The sequence below is a fragment of the Wyeomyia smithii genome, chromosome 3, assembly GCF_029784165.1.
Source record: "Wyeomyia smithii strain HCP4-BCI-WySm-NY-G18 chromosome 3, ASM2978416v1, whole genome shotgun sequence".
Taxonomy (NCBI): Eukaryota; Metazoa; Arthropoda; class Insecta; order Diptera; family Culicidae; genus Wyeomyia; species Wyeomyia smithii.
The window spans coordinates 176,672,411-176,690,097 of record NC_073696.1 but is presented as its reverse complement, the minus strand read 5'-3'; the positions used below and the strand labels follow the sequence as shown (position 1 = coordinate 176,690,097).

The 17,687-nt window shown below is 37.7% G+C and overlaps 1 protein-coding gene across 2 annotated transcripts in view; it reads left to right on the top strand.

Moving 5' to 3' along the window:
- The window catches only part of LOC129731182 (NGFI-A-binding protein homolog), a 48,683-nt gene extending 34,279 nt beyond the window's left edge, over positions 1–14,404 (top strand). Inside the window, exons 2-7 of one of the 2 annotated variants that reach the window (XM_055690991.1) lie at positions 6,612–6,713; positions 6,773–7,565; positions 7,628–7,721; positions 12,864–12,958; positions 13,135–13,207; positions 13,271–14,404. In XM_055690991.1, the coding sequence (XP_055546966.1) occupies positions 6,612–6,713; positions 6,773–7,565; positions 7,628–7,721; positions 12,864–12,958; positions 13,135–13,207; positions 13,271–13,492 (1,379 nt within the window). In that variant the 3' untranslated portion in view covers positions 13,493–14,404. The remainder of the gene's footprint in view (positions 1–6,611; positions 6,714–6,772; positions 7,566–7,627; positions 7,722–12,863; positions 12,959–13,134; positions 13,208–13,270) is intronic. The other variant, XM_055690992.1, reaches the window with a different exon arrangement.
- Positions 14,405–17,687: the final 3,283 nt, after the last annotated feature.

The window sequence follows — 17,687 nt, the reverse complement described above, 5'->3', positions numbered from 1 at the left end:
TTACCTCATAGTACTGTTGACAGGGCACCAATAAAAGACAGCAAAATATTACTCATCATGACACATAAACTATCCGCGAGCGGGGGCCTAGTGTGGTTGGTAACGTCTCCGCCAACCACGCTCGACGCCTGGGTTCGAATCCCACCGCCGACATAGGTGTCGATGGTTGTGAGGTGGCGTGATCCACTCACAACCAACCCAACTGGTCTAGATTCAATCCTAGCCGACACCGGGAGATTTTCTGAGGCAAAAAATCTCTGGGATCACGCCTTCCATCACATGAGGGAGTAAAGCCGTTGGCGCCGGTCCGTTAATAAACGGGTCGTGAGTTAGGGTCCTGGGTGTGGAGTCGCCTCCCTGGGCGTCGGTGATTGGCCACAACAGTGGCGGAACTAGACCGACGGAAAATAAGCGAGAATAAAAAAAAATAAACTATCCAACCTAAGGCCGAAAAGCGTGGGTGGCAAACAAAACTTATATCAAATACATATACCAATATAACATGTTGGTTGGAGAAGTAATCACTTTAGGCGTGGATAATATTTGTTTTACTCTCTCTAACTCAAGGTGAAGATATATCCTCAATATTCAAAACTTTTTATGCGTATAAAAAGACAAAGTGATAAAAGAGTTAACTGTTCGCTGACAGATTAGTCTATTTGTTCAATCGCTTTTTTATGTTTAGTACAAAAAAAACACCGCATCGTTAAATATTAATCAAAGTCCAACCCACTTAACCAACAATACCAAAGTCATCATAATTTTTCCAAACAAATTCCCATTCAATCTCAATTGCGCTGCGGCGAAGCGAACAGGCGGCCAATTTAGGAAGTACTGTTTTTTCTCCACTGAGTATGTAAATTTCACACGGCAAAAAAGAGCAAGTCAAAGTTGTTAAAACGTCGTCAAACAATTTATCGCGTTACAGCTTTTTTTGCCTATTTCAAAAATTCCGCATTATCTGATTAGAATTAGTTACTGCTGCACACCACAGCGGGTGAAATCGACAAAAAATTCCACCCCTCTAACCGCGTGCGCCGCGTAGAGGCAAAATTAGCGTGAGCCGTGTAGGGTGGCGTAAACGTAATCACCCCAACGCAAAAGCATAATTGAGTCGTGAAAGAGTTAACAACTTCATGCGACTGTTGACAGTGGTGAAACACTTAAAACATTTTTTCAACAAAAAAAACAACTAACATACATGTCGTCACTTTATACTACATTGAAAAAAGTTTTGTTGATCTTAAATTCAAGAAAGATTTTGATAAATTTTAGTTGCTGTTCGCTTATCGCGAATCTAACTAGGTATAATATTTTACCGTTTTCGAAAGAATTTATATTATAGGTTTTATTTTCAAGTTTTCAATTCGTTTCCCTCTTTCACATAATAATGAAAAGGATCACTGAGAAAAAGAAGACGATATTGGTCTCAATCAAGGATAAAAATTATCACTCGCGCTAATTTTTTTCGCAAACCGATAGCTTGGTCTTAATCAATAATAGTTATTCGTTAGTTGTTGCGGTAGTAACAAAAATGTATCGAGTGTCCAGGATACCGTACATCCGTGGTAACTCTAATCATAACAAATTTTTAGAGTTATTCTCATGATTATTGTTCTTTTGCAATATTTCATGAATGGAAATGTAACTATGTACATGGAATAAAGATATAACAATTCATATTGTTATAGATAGTTAAGAGAAGTTCATGGTTTGTAAACATAGTAAAACGGTGTACCCTGCGTTCGACCCCGCTTCGCACAACCTATAACCAACAATTGAAATATTCTTATTTCAACCTCGTTAGATTGCACAGAAAGTTGTTAGTATTGTTTATTCCAGTAGTGCTGATATAGGCGATTCTGATTAAAGTATGGGAGATTTTTACGGTTTGCTTTCAAACATAATCGAATTTAAATTTCATTAGCTGGTATGAATAATATGTAGGAAGATTAACGTTTGGAAGATAGTTGTGCTAGCTTACTCGCAAAAAAATTCTACGCCCTTGCGTGCGGTCTTCTGGCAGTTACCCGGAACATTCACCATGGCGGACGAAAACATGCGAGTAAGCATGTTTTTAATTCTTGCTTCGTTTTATTTAGATTTTTTTTAGAAGGAATTGATTCTTAGTTTTCGCGACAAAATTGTTGCAGTAGATCTTACGCTTCAGGCTTGCCAGAAATACTCAACGCAATTGGACGTAACTTGGGGACGTTGGGCGGGTTCGCTAAATTAGGTACAGGATATTCAACCGCTCCATCTCCTCCAACGATCGCTTCGAGTAGTGGGCCGACGCCAGATCCGCCCAAAATACCGCGTCTTCGGCCTTATGGTATTTCTTGAAGAACGACGCAACTTCCGGCAGGCACTTCGTACTATTAATTTCCCCGTTCACGGTCAGTCCGGAGTGAAAGAAGAGCAGTTTTGACATTCCCTTTTCGCTGATTGTCAGCCACAGCAGCACCTTCTTGGGGAACTTGATGTGTGAAATGAACTTCACCTTCGTGCTCACTTCCTACGTGGGGGAAGTTGAATAGGCAGTGCCCTGCCAGTCGTTACCATCCTGGGTGAGACAGGTCTCGTCGTCCATCATCATCGCCACGTCGTGATTTGCTGGGAAAATCGACTTGACCATCTTATTGAGCTACTGCCGCTGGGTCGTTACCTGCAGCTCCGAGACTAGTGGACGGGACTGCTGCTTCCTGACATGTATGTCCATGTTCGCCAGGTACTTTTTCACTGTTTGGCCGGTTGCACCGACCTCCCGGCCAAGCGTACACAGCGAAAGTAGCTACTTTTCTCTCGGTCTTCCTCTTTAGCATCCTTTGGAGCTTCTTGTCGCTCAGGGTCATCGGCCTTCCGGAACCGGGCTTTCTTTCAATGCTCTGATTGTTGTCCAATAATACCAAAGAGTTTTAGATGCTGGAACGGGCGTATCCGGTGTCCACGAACTGCCGCACGATGTGCTTTTGCGACGCAACGGGATAACGTTCATTGAACGCGCACACTTCAAACCGGAGTAGCTTTACTGTTTTCGCCATCACGGCTAGAGTTCGACTGATAGAGCTGTCAATTTTTTTTAGCTGACTTATGTGATTGATGCTGCATGCGTAGTTCCATCAGTGCGTATAAAGGTAAACCTATGAAAAATCGGCAATTTTTGTCCATGTTTTTTAACGCAAACGTTAATGGAATTTTTATACGAAACTCCGTATTTTTATCGTAATCATAATCAGTAGTGTACATGCATCTTCACTTTTTTCATACAGGTAACCAACATCCTTAATATCATTTATTGTTATAGCAATATTGATATTCTCTCTGTATCTATTTTGACAACTTGTCGAATTGCTCTGGTACTGTCCGATTTCCAAGCTAGTAACCCACTCCACCGAGTTTGTTTCACTGCCAAAAAGGAATGTCTTAGAAATTGAGGACACTTTGTTAGAAGTTCAGTAATAGTCATCTTAGTTTTTTCTTGTGGAAATCATATTTTTTCGTGAAGATTTCATCATTTGGCTCCGATTTTTTTACCTCATAACCGTTCGGAAGCGTAATCGGGTATCCACCCAAAAGAAATGCTTCTAACTGTTTAAATTCTTGACCGATTATTGATCTTGACCCGTCAAAAGTATGGAAAATTCGTCTCTTTTCAACATCAGGGACCCATCTGGTTCCTGTAAATCCGGATTTTCGGGGACATGTTACGGTGAGACAAATTAGTACAATTGTCAATGAAACCTAGCAACATTGGTACCTATCTAAATTCTTAAAAAACTCCAGAAGTGGACTTTCATCCATTTTTAGTCCATCTGATGAATGGGCCCCATATTCTCCCAGCTGGTTTCGAGGTATGACGCTGGTCTTACAAGTCAGTGGTCGTAGTTTAAGTCTCGGCTCGGGAGAGACTGTTAGTGTCAGTAGGATCGTAGCGCTAGCCCCGAAATTGTTCTGTACGCTAAACACTTGGCTGCGAAGTCTGTGTATAATAAGAACAGAAGGTCGGGTTCCGATACGGGATGTAGCACCAAGGCTTTGCTTTGTTTCGATGAATGGGGCGCTATATGGCACACTCGGCAGACGGGCTTTTGATACCAATATTGTTTGGCCTTATAACCAATTGTTAAAATTTGTCTTGGGTCTTGAATATTGTCCCGGATATCCGGTAATAACTTTTTCATAATGATTTTGCTTTATTTTTGAGCTTTAATATTCGTTACTAAATCGAATTGACATTCGCGAACTGACACAAAACGGCGGATGTTAGCATAGTTGGTGATTTACGTCTACTATTGACCTCTATGTTTGGCGTAATCGCAAATTCATTGTCCGTGGGAATTTGGCCTTCAAACATTTCATCCAGGGAATTGTTTTTCATCTCTATCCGAGCACATTACAATGCCAATGGAACGTATGGGAAAAAATTTTGATAATCAAATTTCAATTAGCGGTAGTAGTTAGGTAGGAGTTTTACTGTTTAACCCATGAAAAAATATTAAAGTAGTGTGGTAAAAAATGGCTTAATCTGTGGGCTTTTTTATTTAGTCTAAGAAAACGGACCTCAAACTCTTGAATTTTTATTATTAGCACCACTTCCAATGTCGGGAACGAAACTTCTAAATATGTAGCTTTATTACTTCGAATAAACATTAACCGATAAAAATCAACCTGATTGTAGCCAGTAGTTTGCTAAATCAGTTTTATTTTCTGTAAACAATGCTTGAAATAGTTGACCTATCCTGAAATTTGAATAAATTTCCTGAGATATTCATGACATTAATGTTTGAACATATTTTATTTCACTGTAAGACACTGCTAGTTGGGTTTATAATTGGCTTCGTTAAACATTGATATGTACTGTGCCGTGTCAAATAAACTTTGTTTAAGTAAAAAAACTGTTAGTGGGTAAACAATTCTACTTTCATTGAATTTACTTCACTATTGAAACCGGCACACTTTTACGTTAAAACAAGTTATTTTGAATTTTCATTGTATATGCAAGCAAAAGTTTCCAGTGTTTTTTTGTTAAAGCGCACACTAAAATTTATGCTTTTTCAATATTATTTATGGAGTCTTTCGTACATAAGATGTTTGCAAAGTTCTAGGATTCAATTTGAAGAAAATCGAATTTTATGTATCCGTCATTTGGCAAGCTACAATAACCCGATAAGTTTTTAAACGCAAGTATTTAAAATGAGTAATAATGCTAATTATCCGACAATAGCATTAAAAAACGAACATCAAAATAATGAGTATCTCTTACTCACCACATAGCTGCTGTAACAGTATTTCACCTCATTCACTCCGAGTTGAATAATTTACGTTCCAAAACATGCGAGGTATAACATACCCGATCTCACTCACGCCTAATGGAGTTGTGTATTGTTTTTGAATAGTTCTGTTTCTAGAAAATAAATTGTTCTCTAATGAATACACGGTATTTTGATAACAAGTCAATCCAAGTTTCTAGCAAATCAACAGGGGTTTTCACGTCGAGCTCGTAAACAAATACCCAGCGGTAAGCTGGATATCTTTCATTACTCGTCGAATAAGGTGTGTATTTTTACGACTGAATATTTGTATACGAACTTTATGAATACCCATAATATACTATTTTTAGAAAAGGGTCTCTTTATTTTTAACGGTTGAATATAAAATGTTAATATCTTTTCTAATATCTATTTCTCGGTTTTCTTTATTATTAGTGGATTATTGAAGTATTTTTTCCTTTCTTAGTATTTCGTGTGCGGAAGCACCTAAAACATAAGAATTAATTTGTTGTAAATATAACTGCCACCGTTAATTGGCGGTAACCTAGGATTACAGTACGTGAGGAAATCCGTTTCAAGTTTTTATTTTTCGCCTTTTTCTTTTCTTACCTATTCTAAGCGATGAAAGAAAAACATGTGCTTGATTCTCCGGTGCGTACGCCAACCCCTCTCCAGTCTAATGGTGAGGGTACAGGAGGTGTGGTTTCAGACCCACAAGGATGTTTTTTTTATTTAAACTGTTCCCTCTCCTTTTGCGAGCAATGCGTACCACTGCAGGGATGTGTTTGTAGGCTGCTCAGTGTGATCTGCTATGTGGGTTTAAATTTCTACAACCAATCCCTTCCCACCAATCTGTGCTTACGGTTGGCCTATGTTGAGACTTGTGTTTGTTTGTAGCAAGGGTAAAGAAAAATCGCAGTAGAGAATGAATCAGAAGTAGAAGTTTTTTTCGCCGAGAGGGTTGATCTAAATTCTCGCAGAAAATGTTAAGGGATGTAACGGTTACAGCAACATTCTTTCATTCAAATACGACCGTTGGTGCGCCAAATCTTGATCCTTTTTATTTCTATTCGAACTTCTTAGCGCAATAAAGGGTATTCAAATTTTTTTCGAGCGGAAAGATGATGAAGAAATTAATGATTTAGAAATGAAAAATAAAAAGCAGTTTGTGAATGATAAAGGCATAAATTAGAATTCTGTGTTCTGGAGGGTGATGATTTGTCTCCCATCGTTAGTAAGATATTTTACAAGTCTTGGAGCCGTAGCTGCAGGAAACGCATGTATAACTGAAGGGTTGCCTGTCTAACCTGCTATTCGTTTTTTTCTTTTTCTTATTTGCAGTGGTAGAAACATCCACCCCGTCCAATGAAGCTGAACTTCAACTGTATCGTGTCCTTCAAAGGGCTAGTTTGCTCAACTATTATGACACTTTACTTGAAATGGGTAAGTGGTGCTTGGAATGGCTAAAAAATGGAGAAAAAATTTAAAGAATATCTTTTCAGGAGGAGACGATTTGCAGCAGTTGTGTGAGGCATGTGAAGAAGAATTTCTCGAAATCATGGCATTAGTAGGAATGGCGTCCAAGCCGTTGCATGTGCGACGTCTACAAAAAGCTTTACAGGAATGGGTCACCAATCCTTCAGCTTTTCAGAGTCCTTTGACCAATCTGGATACTCCATCCCGGTTAACCTACAGTCCGGGTCCAGGATCGATAGCTCGAAGTGTTGGCAGTTATGCTGCATCTTCGATAGCTCCTACATCCAGCTTCATTGCAAATCCATCATCCAGTACAAACATTCAACCGTCTTCGTTAGGTCATCTGGCGACTAGTCTTAGTAGTAGTATTAGTAGTAACGTGGTTAGTGCTATCGGTTCCACTACGGCGAGTTCATTGCAATTGACACCCTGCCTAACTGAAGACCAAATCACTAAAATTATACAAGCGGCCGAACGGCTTTCTAGAACAATTCCTCGTCACCTAGAGCCGCGACAGCAAAACATAAAAAAACGAACCACACGTGACCTGGAGCAGGTGATAGCAATGAACGAAAACGATCCGCGTCGAATGGAAGAAATTCGAAAATACTCCGCTATCTACGGTCGCTTTGATTGCAAACGGCGACCTGAGAAACCTCTGACTCTTCACGAGGTATGCGTAAACGAAGCCGCCGCTCAAATTTGCAAATACGTTCCAGCTTTACTCACCCGACGTGATGAGCTTTTTCCCTTGGCGCGACAGGTTGTGAAAGAGTGCGGCTTTGGGCATTCTGCCAGTATACGACTAACAGGATTATGGTGAGAGTTTGAGGTTATCACGCGGTTCAAGGTTTCTGATACGATTGATCTTTTTTAAACAGTCATACACAAACCAGCCGGCATGACGAGTTGGAAACGTCACAACAGATGAAAAGAGCTCGACTGTCCAGTGATACCAGTTCCGATCTCGGAAAGGTAGCTACACCATACCCAAGACGATGATTTGTGACCGAAATCGATGCGATTTGTTGGAGTGCTTTTGCTTGCGCTAATTACTTTTTTGAGCTTTTGTGTTCACAGTTCTGCTTCTTTGCTACACTCGTTTTGTTCTGCAAACTATCACGCCAGACATTACGCTTTTATTTCTTCTTTTGCAGCTTCCACCCACCACGCAGTATATGTGCTTATGAGTTTCCGGTAGCACTGGTTGTAGCGACGGTTTCGCGCAAAGCTTGTGGGATCCCAAGTGGAACCCCGGCGAGGCGCTACGTTGTTAACGCTTCTAACCTGCTTTGCTTTGTTCGCGCTCACACATGCAAATGGCTTCCGTTGTTATTGTTATTTGTTGCTTATAGAGTTTCTAAATTGAGCATTTAAGTATCCTTTTATTTACTATTTTTTTTTATTTTGTTATCTATGTTCACTTTTTTGATATTTGTTTTTAATTTATTTTGTTAACCTGTTGACCTTTGACTTTTGACCTTTGACAGTAACATTAGTGCAATGCATGATATATAGATGTTTGATGTAGATTTTAGTTTCGACGATTCCGTAGTTCTCTATTTGTATAAAAAAATAATTATAGTCCATAGAGGTTTTGTTTGTGGAAAAATGGAAATGAAACATTGTTTGCTAAATACATGATATTTACAATGAAATTCTAGATAAAAATGTCAAAAGGTCCTATCTGCCTTCATCGTTTTTCCGAAGCGTCATTTTATTTTGGTAATAGTTCAACTTTAGTAACTATCCCAAGCGTGGTTTTCGTTCAGAAGGCTAGAGTGATCCCTCCGCTATCAACTTTTGCAAATAATGTGTAATAATAAAAGGTGTTTGATAAGTTGTGGCGATTGAATGAAATTGATCGATAAAAAAATCGATCAAAGCAGATAGGACCTTCTGAAATGTTTCTCTAGAATTGATACATTTGATTGGTTGATAATTGGTTGATAATACAGTAAGGTCTTTTTTACACGGGAGATGCGTTCCAAATTTGTGAGGGATCGCGTGAAAGTATTTTTTGAGTTGCGAATATAAAAAAGAAAACCGTTTTAAAATGTTTGAACCTCGTTTGATTATGATAGTAGTCAATCTGAAGAACGAAATTCGAAATTGAAAATTTTAAATTTCCCGTATTTACACCAAAAATTGAGATTTTTATTTGAAAACGGATATATGATTACCTTTGGCCTAAAACGGAAAACGTGATTGAAATGAGGATAATATGTTGTATCGTTTTTGAGTAATTAAGAAAAGCAACCCGCGTAAAAAAATATGTAAAGAAGACCTTACTGTATTGCGAAATTTTCAAATTTGTATAAATGCTCCTAAACGGACATCAAACGAATATTCTTTTTAAAACTTCGTTTTAGAGCTCACTTAGTATTACAAAACCAGTGCAGTTTTGGGCGCAACAATCATTTCTCATCACCTATAATTTACCGAAAATGGCGTATTCAAGAAAAAGTTACTTATGACAGTTTGGTTGTAAAAAATAAATATGCTATACAACAAAACTCACAAACCCTTTTTTGGATTTGTTAATATTTTAACTCAAATAGCGAAACCTGAATTTTGCAATATAACTTAATATTTAATAAAGTTGAAATTTAGCTTTTAAGTTGAACGAAGAACGGAAAAGATAGAAAACATAATCCTGCTACACGCGTAAACAATCCGGGATATCTTTCCTGACGGATGTATTGAAATACCCAGCAGAATCCGAAGGACCAGGAAAGTGTTACAATTCTGTCTAAAAGTTTATATTACATTACATACTCATACCGAAGTAAATCGGAACTGGCTAGTTATTCGAAGTAAACTGCTAGAAATATAAATTGGAAGAATCAAAAAAATATAGCTTAAAATAATATTTTCATAGTTTGGCTTCTTTTCATATTTTCGATGAAGAAAACGAAAAATATTACACTGGGGTCGCTTTTTACGCGGTTGGTTGTACCGCATTTAAAAGATATATTTATACTAAACTTATTACAAATAACTATAACAAATAATCTTCCGCATCGAGTAAAAATAATCCACTTATTCGATTTAAAAACACCAACAACAAGTACAAACACTGTCAACTGTCATACAAAAAAATGACAGCCGCTCATAGCTTTGTTTGTTTATTCGTTTTTTTTTTTTGCTGCAAAATCGGTGTGAATACCGCCGCAAAAATGAACTCGTCATAAGTATTACGCTGTATAGCACATCAGACAGCACACTATTTCCGACGTTAGGTATAACTTTTAATTTTAGTTTAAGGAGTAAATGTAGTGATGAAGATAGAAAAGTAAACTAATTGAAAATATGATTGTACACGCAAAAGTTCAAGCTTTAATCATCCAATGTGTCCTTTCAATTCGCACAGAATTTGCTCTGACTTCACACAACCAATGCGTGATACGCATAACGCAAAAGTTGTACAAGGAATACATTGACAGAGATCAAAATCAGAATATGTATCATATACACAAAAATCGTAATGTCTCGATAAACTTCGGCTTCGGGCGAACGATCAGTTTCGAGGCGCTCAAAAAACCGTTCTTTACTTTCGCGAGCCGGTGCGTTGCCGCGGAAGTTATTTACGCTGGTGCCAGTAACGCAGAACCGAATGCATGTGAATGAAACCAGAGTCATAATTAAATGCAAAATGTTCTGGACTAATCTTATGTTTTTGATTATTGTTAATGATTGAATGATGTTTTCAAATTACCTGATTCATGAAAGTGAATCGATTAGACAATAGTTTCTTCAATGGAGTCAGTACCCAACTTATCAGTATTGATTGCTGGTTGCACTGTTTTAACGATGCCAACCTTCTTAACATCGGCTGATGCTTTATAAGTGTAGTGGTTTGGAGCTGTGAATACATTCAAAATACGCTAGAGCATCAAATGCGTTATGCCCAACGCACATGCGTTGTACTGGTTCCAATTTTAATCAGTAAATGCGCTAATTTCGCTCATAAATGATCTGGTTACGGACACTCCAACTTTTGCGTGTAGAATCTACGAAAAATATAGTTCAGCAGGTGGGACTCGAACCCACAACTTCCAATCTCCGGTCAGATGTGTTTCCGTTACACCACCGCAGAACGTTAAAGACGTAGTTCTAAAATCGAGTTTTGTATCGCTTATCCAATTCTCGCACTTCGTACATTTACTCAGCAGAGACTATTATTTATAGCTGGCTATTGTTTCAACACCCTCAGTGGAAGTTGGAATGACATCTCAGTGTGAGAGATAGTTAAGTATAACTAGAAACACTCAGAGGAAAAGATGAGTTGTGAGAATTTTGTTAAGCCAACTAAAACGTAAAAATCTGTGCCCATTAGCACATTAGCGGGTATTGTAATCAGGTACGACAAACACTTGTTTATTTTGCTACGATTTTCTTTTTTGTTGTTAAATAATGAATAAAGTGTTTTGTTATAATATAAAACTAACTGGAGAAATAGGATATTAGATTTTTTCAGAAAAATATAATCCCATTTGCTGGGCTATATTTTTTGAAAAATTTCTTATATCCTATTTCTCTAGCTAGCTCATTTCTCTGTCGTCAACTTCACGTTTACTGCCAGAATAAAAATTAAGAATGCTCCAACATTGCATTATTCCAGTACTTCGTAACCAAAGGTTGCATGCACTGTATTTAAACATGAACATAAAATTTACCGTCTTTACGGTTTTAAAAAAAAATCCGATGCAATTCATTATTCCTCTAAACTTTCATTGTCACCACCAATAAAACGAGTCGAATCGAAAAATTAAATAATTAGTCAACATTGCATTTTAAACAGCTGCCAAAAACACTGTATTTTCTCCATCGTTCATCTCTCTCTCTCTCTCTCCGAGTATTTCTAGGTATGACGTACTACATAAGAGAAAATTCGATTGGCGCTAGTCGAGAAATTCGATTTTCAGCAGAATTGACAATACTTTTAACATACAAACTCCGAATGAGGGTTTGTAACAAAACCAAACAAATAAAATAGAAACTTTGTTCCCGCTTAAATAGTTCTTACAGTGCCTTTAATGTTTGTGGAAAATTTTCTATTAAGAAGCCACATGGTAGACATTTTCGAAAACTGTATCGTTTAAGAAATGATTTGTGGTCCCCGTGGTTCTGTGGTTAGCGATGTCGGTCGGCTAGCTCTCCCACACGGTTGTGATGTCGGGTTCGATTCCCGATCAGATCGAGGATCTTTTAGAGCTGGAAATTTTCTCGACCCAGCACTGGGGCATGGTGTATCGTTGTACTTATCCTACAACATGCAACATGTGCCGAAAACAATTTCGATAACGTATTCTCTTAACTAATCTAGTTGATCGAGACCGCATTAGCCCCCCAGGCTAGCGTGCGATATTGTTTTTTGTTTTGTTTAAGAAATGATTTGAAGCAATTTAGTATTCCATGATAGTATACATATTTTGAGCATGGCTTCGCAACGCTACGCAAACAAATGGGATCCATTTTATGTGAGAAATGTGGCACAAATTGAAACGTAAACGATAAACCAATCGAAAGTTAATGGACAATTGAATTATTTAATCTATCCACAAAGCTTCATTAATCATTTATCATCATATCATAAAAGGGTAATAATAAACATAATTATCCCATGTGCCAATCATAGATTCATGAAACTCGAACTTTATAATTCAATACATGATATTGAAATTTTCAATCAAAACACAATGTTCAATTTTTGTTTATGTGCAATTTGCAAAACACGCGCTTTTAGCTTCAATCGCGTTTCTCTCGCTTCCGTTTTTTATGTAAAATGTAACATTTTTTCAAAGGCTATTCTCACATAAAATACACGCCCCAAATGCCCAAATGGTTGTCGCTGGTTTAGTATGCCTTCATGTAAATCTAGCTGACAACTTCTGTGTGCTAGATAAACCGCTTAACGCTTTTCGCTTACGCATTACGATAAGTGTAGTATTTTATCTGTTTTGCTTTTCAATTAGGTATCAGCAGAATATTTTAGTTCAGTATAAATAGAATAAATATCATACGACAGCTTCGCAGCTTGCTAGCAACATTGACGCATTTTAGATCTTGAAATTATTTCTCAAAACCAAAACTCATTAATATCATTTACCCTAGGAAAATTCAGACGACAACAGAGATCTTTCCAGCACTTCACTGTATCAGCAGATGGGTGACAAACCATTCGACCTGACCGATTCAAGTAAATTTTCGTGAGTATGTTAGTGGTAAAGTTGGCTCTTTCGGAAAACTAGACGTTATCATGGTTTCCTCACGGTAGTGGGAATAAATTTTTCTCTTCCGGAAGAGCTCGAGCTTGTTGCTGTTGCTTTACTTAGCGGATTTTACTACAACACTAAGCCTCTTGATTTATCTTTTAACCTCATAGGTTTACCAGATCCGAATTTGATGACGCAGATTCTCGATTTAGTTTTAGCAATTCAAGTTCGTCACCAGTTCAAGTGAGTATTGCTATGATGCGAAAGCAGATTTTCCTTTACTGTGACATGAGTTTTCGTTTATAGGCTGGAAATGGAATCGACCGAGATTTGAACGACCACGAATTTCCGGATAATCTCAGACACACCGCAAGATCGCTTATCGCCCACGACAGCTCTCTCGGAGTCCAAGTAATATCGTCATCCGGTGGTCATATTATCGCCGTTGCCAATCCAGCTCTAGCGCTGAGTCCAGCTTTAAGTGAAGCCATTACCATCAAGCGAGAGGCAATTTCGCCCGATTTATAACAACTCACCAAGATTACATGCAAATGCTAGTTGTATGCTTTAATCGTAAATCCTGAGTTGAATCTACAGTGCAGTTTTTATTCGCTGCTTTCTCGTTCCCAATTTGGTAAAATTGAAATTATGCATTTGTTTAAACTATTTGCAAATTAGTTTCGGTTCCATAGTTGGCACTCTCTGCTAAGAAATATAAGTCTATTATTGGAGAACATTAGAAGATTGACGATTTGTAATATAACATATGAGTTTCTAATAACCCCTTCAATTGGTGAACGATTGGGCGGCGAATAAAATCATTTGAGAGGGCTCATATGTCATGAAACTAAAAATAAATTATCAACTCCTATTGGCAACTAGTCTATAAACTTTATAAAAGTTTAAAATTTTTCGATAGTTTCAAAATTAATAATGTTCGAAGTTATAACTTGATAGCAATGGATTGGAGCGTAGGACAATATACTCTAGCATGAGAGAGTCCGAAAGTTGAATCGAACGTGTTATACGATCAATCTTAGCAATAATAAAAAAATAAATTTCGTACAGACTGCTTTAGTTCATTTCTTTATGTTTACCAGTTTCAGTTTTTTAAGTTTTGAATGAAATTATGATCTGCTCCGAAGAACAATAAAGACTGTATTTTAACATATTATACTTGGTTTATTATTTGAACTATGATTTATACTTAATGGTACTTTTTCGAAGATGTAAATAAAATAACGCATACTATGCTATGTATAATTTTGTGACTGTAATACAGTTAAACATAGACATATAAAAGAAACAGGCTAATGAATAATATAGCAAGTAAAATCATTCGTACAAACTGCAAACAAATTTAGTGTAAATCCGATACAAAGTAAAGTTGCAATTATGAATAAAAACAGCTTTTGGGAGAATAGAACCATTATATCTGAACGATCGTTATTAATTATTAATAAATGTTCTATATCCGAAAATGTATACGTGTGCGCAATGTAAAGAAACTTTCTTAAATAAATTGTCTCCGATATGCCTAATGTGTATTAAATCTGGCGAAATGTTATTTACGGATAACTTTTTTATCTTCTCTAAAATATCTGTTAAGTTTGACGTTACTTAAGCTACTTATAATTTACTAAATGGCTTTCAATTTTTAGTTCACGGCAGTTAAATCCATTCGTCGTTAAGTACATCAAAGCAAAGCGAAGCGTGCAAGAATACGGAACCTAACATAGAATAGTTCTGGAGCGCTTTTAAACCCTTAACATGACAGAAAACTGTTTATTACGTTTGTCCTGCTAAGGAAAAATTTCGAGAGTTAGAATTTTAGTAGAATCAGGCCATTCCTCTACATAAAAACTTATCTTTGGACTGAAAAAATCTCATCTAAATCTTTGGAAATTTCATCCTCCCAAAGACTTATCATCGATGATAAAGAAGTCCATAATAAAAAATAAGATAAGAGAACAGTAAGTCTGGGAGAAATACAAGCCACATTACACGCAGCAGGTACCTTTCAATAAGTAATGCGGAGAAAGGAAAAAAAAGTTTGAGCTTGAGCTTGACGACCGCACATTTCATAGTTGCTCCTTGTGATGGATCTGAGCTAGTAAAGTTGCACATATAAAAGCAACGGGTGAGCAATTTCCGAATAAACGGTCACCGATACCGAATTTATTTCCGTAGTTTATTTCTTAATCTCTACGACTGCGACGGAAGGGAAGAATTATAATATAATATTATAATATAATTCATGGTAATTGACGAAACTAAACGAGGTTGCGCGCGAAGCTACCTTATTACAAAAATGAACAAACGATTTAAACACCGCAACCCACTGCGAGTGATGCGCGCAAAAATCATCTACCACTTGAAGCATCTAAGTATCTATATCAATTCCGCAATCCCGAATACCTTCGAGAAAGCAAACGCACTTAAATAAACGAGATTCTTTGAAAGGTATACAATGCGTAGTCATTAGATTAATCACGATATTTATCGAACGAATGAAACCTACTCCGGTTAGCAACGAATGAAACGAGTGAGCAGTCTCCGGCTAAACCGGCTAAATGGTCACCGTAAAGGCAACTGTCACACCAAAACGGATAACGGACAGTTGCCTTAACGGTGTCTTGGCGACTCTCTGGTGTATAGGCTGACTTAAAATACCGGGTGCATAGAATATGCAACACAATCCAAACACACACAGCAAGAAGTCGAGCGAGGTCGCATTTTGTACAGACTTGTGTTATCCTGCTCACACTTTCTATACATTATACACATAACGATAAACGAATGTTATTCAACGTCCGTTTTTGATGATTTCTCACTATACGATGCACTTCAAAATGATGACTTTTATCACTTCCGTACACAACACTCATGAGTTCATCGTTCCTAAGAATTTATTCTCAGGCTCTGCCACACGAAATCTTCTCTCCAGACTAAATATTCACTGGTCTAAAGCTTCGATAATATCATAGACTATAGCACGTTATACGCTGTTAGAGTGATACACTTGCGAAAGATATGATGGAGTCGATAAGGAAGGAAGTAGGTTACTAAGGCCTCTGCCAGGCTAAACGCGAAAGGCGGCGCGAACCGATTCGCCCGACCGTAGTTTAATGTACAGCCGTAAGTAGAGCTGTACATTAACCTACGGCCGGGCGAATCGGTTCGCGCCGCTTTTCGCGTTAAGCCTGGCAGAGGCCTAAGTCTGAAGGAGAAGACAAAAAGCACTATAACACGGAGCAGGTCACTTCTCAATAAGAAGCACTGCAAAAGAGAAAAAAAAAACAAAAATAAAATCCAACCAGCAAAAACGTCCGGACAATGCAACAAAAGATCTAAAAACTACTGGTCGCAGTGGGGTCCATACAAAAAAAATGCAAAAAGGAAAAAAAGAAACAGTGCGAATAGCAAAAAATGTTCCAGCAACGCCCCAAAAGTTAAAAATTACTGTTAGCAGTGGAGTCCATACAAAAATAAAATAAATATCTAACGTAATGTTTTTATTATAGCAGTGCGGATTCACTTACCAGACGGCCACATTTTGAATGGGGAGGCAAAAAATAGCTAGGGGTTAAATCTGGCTAATACGAAGGGAAGGAGCAGTTCATAGTACAATTTCGTCCATTCGTATCGTGAACAGTGGGAGCTGTGTCTTGGGAAAGGAACGCCCAATCGATGCAATAATATACAATAATGTTGTGTATTGAATGTTGCACCATGTTCAAGATAGCCAAGTATTCCTTGCAAATCCTAAGAAATAACAGCTAATACTTTACTGGCTGATTGTTACGTTTTGGGGCACTTCAGACTAGTGCTGGGACTATCCGGATTAAAATATCCGGATATCCGACCTCTGATATCCGTCAAATATCCAAAATCCGGATCAACCCGATATTCGGATACTATCCGACAGGATATCCGGATTTTCGGATAGTCGGATATCCGGATATCCGGATATTGTATCCGAACATAGTTTAATGAGAATTATGTAAATAATTACTTACGAGGGGATGGGGGAATGTGGAAAAAGCCATTTTTCGCGTTACATTTCGTTTGAACGGGTTTTAGGCAGCAGAAAAATAAATCCGGATATCCGGATAGTATATCCGGATATCCGACTATTCGATTATCCGTATCCGGATATCCGGACATCCGAATAGTATTCGTTTACACATCCGTGATCCGAGCTTCGGATAACCGGATCATGAATATATCCGGTTAAAAGTCCCAGCACTACTTCAGACGACTCACACCAGGCAAAATTCACTCCGCCGAGTGATCTCAAGAGTGTAGTGTTTCATCCATCTTACGCGCAATCAATGCCTGAATATCCGTCGATGGTTCAACACATTGTTCATTTTTCTCAATTGTTGACCTTCTAGTACCCAAGCCTGCCTTTCGACGAGCGTCAATAAAGTCACTATAAATCTTTATGAACTTTTTTTAAATTTTCATCAAAGGTTAATGATAATTCCACTAATGCCCGTTTAGAGGCAGGCTTTGGCACTAGAGGGTTCAAAAATACAGTACCCAACGCGTGTACAGTTTCTTCATATGTAAACATTTATAAATGACATGAACAACGCGTTCCTTTGAAATACCCATGGTTTTACCTAGCTGACTTCCATTTTTTGATATAATACAATTATAGCTTTCTAATCAAGTGTATAGAAAAAAAAAACAAAACAAAAAGCGAAAACTCAATTTC